We start from the raw sequence: 12,862 nt of genomic DNA on the forward strand, positions 1-12,862 counted from the left end.
TCAGGGAATGTCATTTCACCTGCTTATACTTACCCAGTAATTTTACTTGGGTGTTGCATTTGTCTTTATTGAAACAGGTATATTGGTATCCCTGATTCTATGCATATTTAAGTATCATTTGAATATCATGACAGAAAAACAGGGCAAAAATATGCAATGCAGCCAATAAACTCCTTGACAAAATGTATACATGCTAAATAGATGCAAGTTGTTACATTACTAAATTACTACAGTTATCCACTTGCACTGATGTGAATCAAGAATGATTGTCTGCTTTTTAGAATGACTATCGCAAGCTCTCTATGCAATGCAAAGATTTTGTGGTTGGCGTCCTTGATCTCTGCCGAGACTCAGAAGAGGTAGAAGCCATTCTGAATGGAGATTTGGAGGCTGAGCCGGTTGAAACACAAAGGCACAGAGCTTCACTGAGTCGTGTCAAACTGGCAATTAAGTATGAAGTCAAAAAGGTAAGTAGCTAGCTTACTTAGACAGCATGATTAAACAAACACCATACTAGGTCTGTACTGTAAGTATTTTATAGGTTCTGTCCTCTGCTGGAAGAATTCACTAATTGGCAAATTGATGTCAAAATAAGACAGTAGAGAAATTGGCATTTTAAAACAAAAGTAATAGGGACCATCATACTCAATCCAATTAATGGTCCATGTGTTGGTAACCTTGAGGCAGGATTACTGCAAAGCGCTCTATGTGGGGCTGCCCTTGGCCCTGGTTTGGAAGTTCCAGCTGGTGCAAAATGAAGCAGCCAGATTGCTCATGGGAGCACATGGCTGACAACGTGACACCTCTTTTTTTTTTTTTTACAATAATTTTTATTCAAATTTTCATAAAACATAGAAAACAAAATCATAAAACATTCAAAGACAAAAAACAAAACAAAACAAAAATGATTAAACAAAAAAAAATAAAATGTTGACTTCCCATTTGTCACATATCAAATCAGTTATAGGTCTACAATATATAACAATCCTGTCTCTTAAATCATATTATAAAATCACTTTCCTCCAGTAGTTATCTTAATTAATCATCAAATCTCTTAAACATTACTTTATTCTTTCCACAAAAAGTCAAAGAGAGGTTTCAATTCTTTAAGAAATATATCTATCAATTTTTCTCCAAATAAACATGTCAATTAATCCATCTTGTTAATAATTATAATAATCTTATTGTCATAACCATAGTCCAAATAAACATTTCGATTAATCCATCTCATCAGAATCTGTTAGGTCCAATAATTTCAATAGCCATTATTCCATTATCCCTATTAGTTCCATCTTCCATCTTCAATAGTCCTGTTAAGTCCAGTAATTTCAGTGTCCAATCTTCCATTATCAGTATTCCATAATAATCTTACTGTTGTAGCCATAGTCATATAATAAGAGTCTGATGGGAATTTCCTCTATCCCAAATATTTTCTTGCCATCCATTCTGAATAAGTTGCTGAAATACTGTTGTAAAGTCATATCTGTGTTCTTCTTTTTTACAAAATGCACTGGCTCATCTCTTAAGAGTTTTTCCATTGTCACATGGCTGCAGTTAATTCCATAGATTTTCTCTATATCAAGCTCCATCACATCATTCCAGTCCAGAAGATTATCCAAGCCATTGATAACTTTATCTCTAATATCTTCATTAATTTCTTCAAAGATAACGTTAAATTCCAAACAGTAGATTTTATTTCTAAAATCCATAAACTCCAGATCTTTTTCCAATTCCACATTTGTTCCAATCTCCAGGGCTTGTATCTTCCCTTTATTTTTTCTTTTCTCATCTCTGATCTCATTCTCCTCTCTCACAGGATCCCCTATTTCTTTAAGCTCCTGCGTCATTTTGCTCAGTTCAATTTTCAGCTCCTTACTACCCTGTCGCAGGGTTTATTTCGTTATCTCAATCTCATCCATTATTTTCTGAAACATAGTTACTTCCAGATTCTCAGCCACTTTCTTGATTGCCATTTTTAAAACCACGAAAACAAAGCAAAACAAAAATAAAGAAGAACCACTTCTTATTTCAGCAACAATTGGGTTAATATTCCAGGCTTGATGACATCACAGTATAAACAGAGCAACCTGCCTTATCTCTCTATGTTCAAGAATGCAAAACAAATTTAGTTCCCAGCATCAAAACAGTTAGTGGCGTCGTGAAGAAGCAGATTCGTCAAAATAAAATAGACCAAAAAGAGAATAGTCCCAGACAATATAATATTCCTCGGAATAGAAATCAGGAATAGAAATCCCTCTTCTGTTTATTATCTTTAGAATGCACTTCCAGGACAGCTTTTTGCGACAGAAACAGAGATAAGCTGTTAATTTCGTGAATAACAGAGAAGAGTTATAGCTCACCCAGAAGTTGTCCAAAGCCGATCAATCTGACAAATCTCCTTTTGCTGCAACAATTTAAACCAAGTAAAAAAAATAATAGAAAGAAGGGTGCTTGCCTGTTAGTCTGTTCTCTCTTTAAAGAAAAGATAAACGTATCGCTTATACAGATAGAGCTTGTTCGGAAGTCCGTCCGGCATTGTTGGCTGGACCTTATCTCATAAAGTAATGAAATCCAGTCCTCCCAACAAAAACAGGCTTTTGAGGTTGATCTCTACGTTTCTCCCTGCCCGGGAGAAATTTCATCAGTCAAAAAAAAAAAATGTTCTGACGGATTTATATCTGAATAAGCTTCTTTTGAGGCGGGAGCCCGTCCCAAAAGCAGGCACAAGCGAAGTCACCCTTCCCGGAAGTCAACGTGACACCTCTTTTTAAACATCTGCACTGGCTGCCCATCCGCTACCAAGCCAGGTTCAAGGTCCTTGCGTTAATTTACAAAGCTCTGAACAACTTAGATCCAGGGTATGATAGGAACCATCTGGACCCTTGTTTCCCAGTTCGATCACTGAAATCGTCTGCAGGCTCGACTTCGGTCATCCTCTAAGTTGGTGAAGCTCATTTAACACCAACATGAAATTGAGTTTTCAGTGTCATTGGCCCAGTTCCCTGGAATGCTCTGCCAAAACAGATTCATAGGTGCCTTCTGTTTTAACTTTTAAGTGCCTGCTGAAAACCTTTCTGTTTCGCCAGGCTTATGCAGGCAATTCAGAAGATGCTTCTTTCGCAACTGTTGACCTTTGTTGTTATTGTATTTTTAATGTTTTTTATTCTATGGTTGTTGTTTTTAATGTGTTGTAAACATCTTTGATGTTTTTAACAAAACAGCGGTATACAAATATTTTTATAAATAATAAAATAAATGTATCTTTTATCTATTAAAGCATTTAAGAACAAATTAAAGCAACAGCCATGTCTCGATCCCACTTCAGCATAAGTAAGAAGACTGAGGAAATAATTCTTCTGTAAATAAAACTGACATTAATTATGGTTTTGTTGTTCTTGACTGCACTGCTATTCTACTCTGCCCTAAACCACAGGCATGATCCAGCCGCAGTTAAGCTGTTCCATTGATTTCACTGAAAGAAAACTGAGTACATAGGAACTCTTCCATTTAAATAACTGCCACTTAGAAGTGCTTCATTTTGCCTGGATTGTGTGTACTGTAGTGTCAGTGCAATGCAGATGCAAGGTAGATGTGCACCATAGTACATGCAAAATGGCACTCGCATTTTAAAAGCTGTTATCCAGTGTGCGGAATGTCCCTGGATAACTTGGAAAGACACAAGTGTGCTTGTCATTTTACAGCACAACAAAACAACACCTTCTGTTTTTCCATGTATATGGCCTTTGAGCATTAGTCAGCAAATTAGGTTCAGCTGGGCTTTTAAAAACTTTGTACCCTCAAGTACTTGTAAGCTAATTTTATAATCTTTTACAACAGTTGCATGTAAGCTTAATTCAGTCTACTAGGCCCCTCCCAAATGGTCCATGAGGCTAGTTTTAGTAAACTGTGTGTATCCATCAATCATGTGACCTTGCTTGATGTGTACCAATATGCCATTATGATACTCATTGAGGACTCTACCAAGTTCATTCAATGTATTCAACTGCACACAGGTGCATGGTATTGTTGAATGCTGTTCCACTGGGCCCAATAGTATGGTGGTGGTGCTGCTAAATGCCTGATTGGTACATAATAAGACCACACTCACCCATAATTTAATTATGTATTAGGATGTTGACCAGGCATGCATTGACAAGACCTGGGTAGAGGAACTGGGTGGGGCAGAACTGACCCAGTTCCGCCCTAATGGATTCTTAGTGCAACATCAGCTCAAACTAGAAACCATAGAGGGGGAGTTCATTCTCCCTCACCAGGAAACCTCTCCACCTTGGAGTGGGACTAGAAGGCCCACATCTAATGCTGGGTCTCAGAGACAGATTAGGGATGCTGTTGGCATACTGCCTACCCTGCTGTCCATCAGCCTCCCTGACCAAGCTGGCTGAGCTAGTCTCAGGCATGGTGTTGACGGAACCCTGGTCAATAATTCTAGGTGACATCAACATCCATGCTGAAGCTGCTCTTTGTCTGGCTCGGTTTTCATGGCCTTCATGGTAACCATGGGACTGTCTTAGGTTGTTCCCAGCCTGATACACAGAGCAGGACATGCTCTTGATTTGGTTTTTGTTCCAAGTGGGGAGCAGGGTGGAAATGGGAGGGTATCTCTGTGACCCCATTGTCATGGTCAGATCACTTCCTGATGAAGTTTGCACAACTATCACCCTCTGCAGTGGTGAGGGACAACTAAAATATTCTGCCCTTGAAAGCTTATGGATCCTGGTGGATTTCTGAGTGATCTGGGGGCCTGCCCAGTGGATAGACTAGGTGATCCTCTCAAGGGTCTTATCTCGTTGTGGAATGGCAAAATGAGAAGGGCTGTTGATATGATCGCTCTTGAATACCCTCTCTGGTGCTGTCCCTGCAATACTCTCTTAGTATTCTAGTGAGATGCAGGTAATGAAGCAGGCTGGATGATGGCTAGAATGCCAGTGGCATAGATACTCCTCCAAGGCCGATTAAACCATGAATAGATGTATAATTGCACTTACCAGGTGGCAATAAAGGCAGCAAAGAAGGCCTGCTTTTCCGCCTCTGTTGCATCCTCAAGAGTTTTTCCATCCAGCAGAACTTTTCTGCATTGTCCAGACCTTGGTCTTACCTGCTGATGGCAATGAGCCTCTGGAGGCAACAGTGGCCTGCTGTGACTGTTTGGCTCATCATTTTGACGACAAAGTCGCTCAGCTCCATGGTGATTTAGTTGCTACCGTTACTATTGCAATTCCAGCTGAGGTGTCCAATGCTGCACCTTGCCCAACTTGGTGGGGCAGTTTCAGCTTATGTAGCCTGATGATGTGGACAGAGTGCCAACAGGTTTGTGCCCAATTATATGCCCTTTGAATCCCTGCCCATCATCAAAACCCAGCCCTTGACCCAATGGATTACAACAAGTATCGACCAGTTGCAAATATTCCCTTTTTAGGGAAGGTGTCATGGCAGAACAACTGCAGCCATTCCTGGTGTTCCACTCTGGATTCAGATTTGGATTGAATCAGCCTTCGTTGCCCCGATTGATGACCTTTGTAGAGAGAGGAACAGGGAAATGTAACCCTGTTCCTTCTTCTTGATCTCTCAGCAGCTTTTGATACCATTGACCACTTAATCCTCTTGGGTTGACTGTGAAATGGGCATTGGTGGCACTGTGCTACAGTGGTTCTGTTACTACCTGCAGGGTCATGTCCAGACAGTAGCATTGGGAGAGTGTTCTTTGGTCTCCTAGTGTTTATACTATGGAGTGCCATAGGGAACCATTTTGTCCTCAAAAGCTATTCAACATCTTCATGAAGACTTTGGGAACGGTCATTAGAAGTTTTGGAGCAAAGTGTCATTAGTACACTAATGACACCCAGCTCTGTTTCTCCATTACATCTGAGTCAGGAGAGGCTGTGCAAGCCCTGGACCACTGCCTGAATGCAGGGGTGGACTGGATGTGGCCAACAAGCTGAGTTTGAATCCTAGAAAGATGGAGGCTCTGTGGGTGAGTGGTTCCCATGTCTGGGAGAAAGGTCGATTGCTTGTTCTGGATAGGGTTGCACTTCTTCTGAAGGAGCAGTCCTGCAGCTTGAGGGTACTGCTGGAGTGGCTTAGCCTGACCACAATATATATATATATATAACCTCAGGACTTGATTACTGTAATTTGCTTTATGTAGGGCTGCCCTTATATCTAGTCTAGAAGCTGCAGCTAGTGCATAATGCATCGGTCAGACTGATCACAAGATGAGGGTATTGGCAACATGTTACTGTGTTGCTGAGAGAGCTGCATGCTGTTACCAATCTGCCACCAGGCTAAGTTCAAGGTTCTTGTATTAATCCACAAAGCCCTAAATAACGTGGACCTTAAGGACCATTTGTTTCCCTTTGCTCCACCTCAGTCGTGGAGGTCTTGTGATGGAGTGCAGTTGGTGGTCCCACATGTTCCTGAGATTTGGCTGGCCTTTACCAGGGGCTGAGCTTTTAGTGTGACTGGACTGCTCTGTGGAACTCCTTGCCAATAGAGATTCAGCAGGAGTGATCCCTACTTGTTTTTAGTCATCTTCTAAAAACTATATTATTTAGACAGGCCTTTCCAATCTGAGATTCTTTGCCAAACAGCTCTTACTGCTGTGATTGATATTTTTATTGTAGTAGTGTTTTTACTCAGGTAGAGAACTCAGTCAGGTTTGCATGGATAAGGGCTTCAGTATTTGATTTCTTTGTAAGTTTTAAATGGAAAATATAGATAAAACTCAAGCAATATGCTAATATCTTTCTTACAGTATTACACAGTATGCTGGGACATTTCCTGTTACGACTTGACAGAACTTAAATCATGTTATTTTCCTTTAGCCATAAAAGAAAAGAAAACTGAAATACAGTTTTACTGACATCTTCAGGTTGTGGGACTGATGAAAAAATGAATTGATTGGATGGGACATTTGGTTGGTTGTGAGTAGGTTGTAAAATGCTGGAGTCTGTGAAAGTTTGTTCTTACTCAATAGATCTGCTCCCTAGTCATATTTTGAATTGAATGGAACTTGGTGGAAACATTGTGCTAAGATTAGCACAGCAATTGATAAGAAATACTAGTTAGGGACATCTTTTGTGAGAGGCAATACAACAGAAACTCTGAGGATGCTCCTAGAATAAGTGGTGATGGAGGGATTATGAAAGCTGTAGTCTTTTGAAAAGTCTATGGGAGAAAAAGAAGCCAAAAAGAAAAACACTGCAGTAAGTGTGGCTAGTGGTGCTACTTATCGAGATGCTATAATTTAAAAAGTATTGACATCAGGGAGAAAAAGGGAAATTGTTAGAATCAGCTCTCATATGCTTCAGGGACCCTTTGAACTGCTTCCATTGACAAATTTCTCTCTTCTTTTCTTTGCTAATCTCTTCCACTGAGTTCCCCTGTCTGCAAATTATTATTATCTATATTTATTTATTCATAATATTATTATTATGTATAAATGCACAGATGGAAAAATATGGATGAATGAAAAATGTTGCCAATGTAGTTCTTCATATTTGTGAAGCAAGTGTTCCAAGATGTTCTGCTTCTCATTCTTCCAGCTCTCTTAAGAGATACTGTATTAAAATTAGAATTAATAAGCTGCAATATGAGTGAGCCTTGCACCTTTGCATGCAGTCACTTTGATCCTACATTCATGAGAGCCAGCAAACAAACCAGGAATCTTCACATTAGCTATAGTTTCTTGTTTTATCTGAACTGGAAAGCTATGGATAATAGATTCAGAACAAGCCAGAATAGGAAGACAACTTCAAACCATGGCTTCATATCTCAGCATGTTCTGAAGCAGTTAACCATAGTTTCATGGTTTGGAAGAAATGGGGAAACTTTACTTGGAAGACTTTCTGGCTTGTTTGTGTGCTTGCATGAACAGAGGAATGAAGGAGCTATGAGTGGAGGGACAAGGCTAATTGATTATTGGTTTTTTAAACTGAAATATGATCATCCAAATGCAGGTATTATGTTGCTCTTAGACAAATTAATGGAGGTCTATTAGCAATTATGGGTAAACAGAACCTTTGTTTAGAAGATTATCTCTGCCATACTATTATATCATGCTCTGTCTATAAGTAGCCCACAACATGTGCTTAGCCACACTATTGGAAACAGAATGCTGGACTAGGTGGGCCACTGGAATGATTCAGCAGGATCCTTCTCATGTTCTGACATTCTTTTTAAGATATGTTCATACATGCTACTATTTTCACTGGGGGTTGCTGAAATTTCATAGCTGTGCCTGTTGTCATCTACACTGTATATATCCTCTCGATATCCTCCTTACTTTTACTCCCTGGTTTTCTTTAGATTATTTATTTCTCTTTTACAGAAATAATCCAACCAATCAGGACGGAGGTCATATATATTCTCTTGCTCTTTGCCCTGCCCATCCCTCTTGAACGAACCTTGTCTCTTTCTTCTGACAAAATTGCCTTCCAAATATGAACAGTCATAGAGCCCCATCTTCATTCACAAAGACAAAAAAGAAACCCAGCAAGAAAGGGGCTCTCCAATTTAAGGCAATTAATCTGTATAATGACAGGGGTAATTTTTGTTTGTTTGTTTTAAAAACCTCTAAATGGAAATTAGTCCATCCTGATCCTCACTTCTGAAAACCATATTTAGCTTACAAGTGATTTTCATTACTTTTCCTGAATCTCCTATCCATTACAGGCCCCAAAGTGCATGAATAAGTGAACTGGTGAGGGGGGAAAAAGCCCATGAGTCACACAAACATCAGAACATTTAGAGAAATTCTTTTAGTACAGAGTATATTTGAAGGTTAACACATCCCTTTTTGAAAATCACAGCAACAAATTAAAATCCTTCTTGCTGGGAGAATGGAAGTTCTCTCCCTTGATTGCCTGGCACTCGATGTGACTTTTTTTTTCTTTCAAGGTGCAAAATTTACTGTGAGCCTTTAAAAAAAAGAGAGCAGAATTAACAATTCATATGGAATATTAATGACATCAGTTAGCTAGTGACAATAGAAAATACATTATGTTCTACAATGATTCCATGAAGAAGGCCAGAGCTTTTAAAATCACACCTCTTCACTAAGCAGTGCTGGCTCCAGGTTTTAGAGGGGCCCTTGCGCAAGGTCTATCTAAAGGAGCGCCTCCAGCATTATCAGCTATGCCGTCCAACAAAATCAGCCTCAAAAGACCTTCTCTCCATCCCATCAGTCAAAACAGCCAAACTGGTGAGGACTAGAGAGAGGGCTTTTTCAGTTGTGGCCCCCACCCTGTGGAACTCCCTCCCAAATGATCTCCGCCATGCCCCTTCCATGATGAGTTTCCGCCGGGCCTTGAAGACCTGGGTCTTCAGGCAGGCTTTTGGGGTGGGCTAGATTTTATCTTCATTGTTTTTAGATTTTTAATGTCTAGGTATTGTATGCCTATTTTGTACGTCGCCCAGAGTGGCTGGACAGCCAGCCAGAGGGCGACAAACAAACAAACAAACAAACAAACAAAGGTGCACTCAGGAGGTCCAGTCCCTGAATGACCCCACCTACCTTCACTGCCATCCATTCATTTGCCCAGTCCGTATAACTGCTACCCCTGACACTGTTGGTGTTAGGGAGGGAAGTTAAAAGCTCCAAAATGAAGTCTAAATAAACATGCTGAAAGATTTATACATCAACTAAAGTCAATCACTCAGCCGCATCTCTGATTTTAGCGTTGTATAACAAAACATATGCATAGCTATTCAGTAATTTCAAAGTTTTAACATAATTTTCTTCTCATTGGTGCAGGTGCTCTTTAATTATTTTGTGAATACTTCTTAATCGAGCAGCCAATGGTAGCTAATTCAGCAACATATACAGTAGAATACAAGTTACTCTGTAGCTGAATGCTACTTTAATCAAAGTATGTTTCAAGTGGATAACTAATAGTTAAGCATTCCTACATGCTATAACGCCATTAAATATTGTACAAATGGCTAATAATAACATCACCTACATCGAAAGACCAAAGAAATGACAACAGAAGATTTATGTAACTTTAAAGATGACAGTGAGGACATTGAACTTGTCAAGGATTATCAATACCTTGGCACAGTCATTAACTAAAATGGAGACAATAGTCAAGAAATCAGAAGAAGGCTAGGACTGGGGAGGGCAGCTATGAGAAAACTAGAAAAGGTCCTCAAATGTAAAGATGTATCACTGAACACTAAAGTCAGGATCATTCAGACCATGGTATTTCCGATCTCTATGTATGGATGTGAAAGTTGGACAGTGAAAAAAGTGGATTAGAGAAAAATCAATTCATTTGAAATGTGGTGTTGGAGGAGAGCTTTGCAGATACCATGGACTGCAAAAAAGGCCAATAACTGGGCATTAGAACAAATTAAACCAGAACTATCACTAGAAGCTAAAATGATGAAACTGAGGTCATCATACTTTGGACACATCATGAGAAGACATGATTCACTAGAAAAGACAATAATGCTGGTAAAAACAGAAGGGAGTAGAAAAAGAGGAATACCAAACAAGAGATGGATTGATTCCCTAAAGGAAGCCACAGACCTGAATTTACAAGATCTGAACAGGGTAGTTTTATAACAGATGCTGTTGGAAGTTGTTGATTCATAGTGTCGCCCTAAGTCATAATCAACTTGAAGGCACATAACAACAAAAACTCTGCCTGTTGGTTAAAAGCAAAACACAACCTTCTGTAAAGCAATTTTGTTGGCTTTTCCATATTCATAATTCAGGGCATTTATTATTTACATGCAGAAAAGAATGTTTTCTTTGCTTGCCATATCACTTAAGAATCTGGTCCATGATCATGATCAGTGGCTACAGAATGCTGACTATTGGGGGCTTGGTGAAAAACGAACGGGGTGGAATGCAGTATCTTGAGAGAGGATAAAGATAGCTGGCTGGAATCCTAAGCAGTTCACACTGCAACATTTTGTTGCAGGTCAACAGGTTAGGAAACTACTGGCCTCTTGTCTTTATTGCACAAAAGGCCATCAATTTTGTTTGGTGCCTTTATGTACAACTTTGAATTTTAAATTACAAAAATAATAACATAAATGAGAGACATTTAAAACTCATTTGCACCAAAAAAGAACAACTGTTAATATTTTTAGTTTTTGAAAAAACATGTCTTCAATCTCATTTGAGCCTGTGGAGGTGTTACTGTGATGTTAGCAACTCTGCAACATGCCAAATAAACAAACCTAATAATAACATAAAATTGTATGGCGATAACAATCTGTACATTCAGGATCCTTTACAAGCTTAAAATAGCCTGTTTAGAGAAGCTTGAAATTTAATATTTTTGAGAAACATGCATTAGATTCAGTAACAGTGGCAACATGCGAATGGTTTGCTAATATAATTTTAGTAGCTGATAATGAAACTTAAAAACAATTAGTGGAGTTATATTGGCAACATCATAATTAAAAAGATTTTTTTGCATAAAAGGATTCTTTTTTGCAATCTTAAGTAATCCCCAGTGAGAATTCCCATATCACTTAGGGTATATACAGGTGCTTGATACACATTCAGAGTTTGACGGTTCAATTCTTTCTTATTTTCATAATGCATAGATGCTTCCAATTGTTATGTTTCAGGAAAGGCAATGGTGGTAAAGGTAGGTTTATTTATTTATTTATTAAACTTGTACACCGCCCCATAGCTGAAGCTCTCTGGCCGGTTTACAATAACTAAAAACAAATACAATTTAAAATACATCTTTTAAAAAACAATTTAAAAGACAATTTAAAATTTAAAAAATATAGAACACATGCTAAAATGCCTGGGAGAAGAGGAAAGTCTTGACCTGGCACCGAGAGGATAACAGTTTTGGCGCCAGGCGCACCTCATCATAAAAATCATTCCATAATTTGGGGGCCACCACTGAGAAGGCCCTCTCCCTTGTTGCCATTCTCCGAGCTTCCCTCGGAGTAGGCACCCAGACAAGGGCCTTTGATCTTGAACGTAGTGTACGGGTGGGTTTGTATCGGGAGAGGCGTTCCATCAGGTATTGTGGTCCCAAGCCATGTAAGGCTTTATAGGTCAATACCAGCACCTTGAATTGAGCTCAGAAACATAAAGGCAGCCAGTGCAAGCGGGCCAGAATCGGTTTTATATGTTCGGACCATCTGGTCCTTGTTACCGATCTGGCAGCTGCATTTTGCACAAGCTGCAGTTTCCAAACCGTCTTCAAAGGCAGCCCCACGTAGAGTGCATTGCAGTAATCTAATTTAGAGGTTACCAGAGCATGGACAACTGAAGCCAGGTTATCCCTGTCCAGATAGGGACGTAGTTGGGCCACCAACTGAAGTTGGTAGAAGGCACTCCGTGCCACCGAGGCTACCTGAGCCTCAAGTGAAAGAGATTATTCTAGGAGAACACCCAAGCTACGAACCTGCTCCTTCAGGGGGAGTGCAACCCCATCCAGGACAGGTTGGACATCCACCATCTGGTCAGAAGAACCACCCACTAGCAGCATCTCAGTCTTGTCTGTATTGAGCCTCAGTTTATTAGCCCTCATCCAGTCCATTGTCGCAGCCAGGCACCGGTTCAGCACATTGACAGCCTCACCTGAAGAAGATGAAAAGGAGAAATAGAGCTGCGTGTCATCAGCATACTGATGGCAACGCACTCCAAAGCTCCAGATGACCGCACCCAACGGTTTCATGTAGATGTTGAACAGCATGGGGGACAGAACTGACCCCTATGGAACCCCATACTGGAGAGTCCAGGGTGCTGAGCAATGTTCCCCAAGCCCCACTTTCTGGAGGCAACCTGCCAAGTAGGAACGGACCCACTGCAATGCAGTACCTCCCACTCCTTGCGCTCATTGTTTTGATGGGTAGTATCGCTCCA

The 12,862-nt window shown here is 40.0% G+C and overlaps 1 protein-coding gene across 4 annotated transcripts in view; it reads left to right on the plus strand.

Moving 5' to 3' along the window:
• TRPC3 (transient receptor potential cation channel subfamily C member 3) overlaps nt 1-12,862 on the plus strand; it is a 72,941-nt gene that overhangs the window by 31,434 nt on the left and 28,645 nt on the right. For all 4 annotated transcript variants that reach the window (XR_009757960.1, XM_061585194.1, XM_061585195.1 and 1 more), the window contains one exon: nt 282-467. Coding sequence is in view for 3 of the 4 variants with exons in the window: in XM_061585194.1 (XP_061441178.1) it covers nt 282-467 (186 nt within the window). In the remaining variant the exon portion in view is untranslated. The remainder of the gene's footprint in view (nt 1-281; nt 468-12,862) is intronic.

The sequence above is a fragment of the Rhineura floridana genome, chromosome 9 (assembly GCF_030035675.1).
Source record: "Rhineura floridana isolate rRhiFlo1 chromosome 9, rRhiFlo1.hap2, whole genome shotgun sequence".
NCBI classification, from domain to species: domain Eukaryota; kingdom Metazoa; phylum Chordata; class Lepidosauria; order Squamata; family Rhineuridae; genus Rhineura; species Rhineura floridana.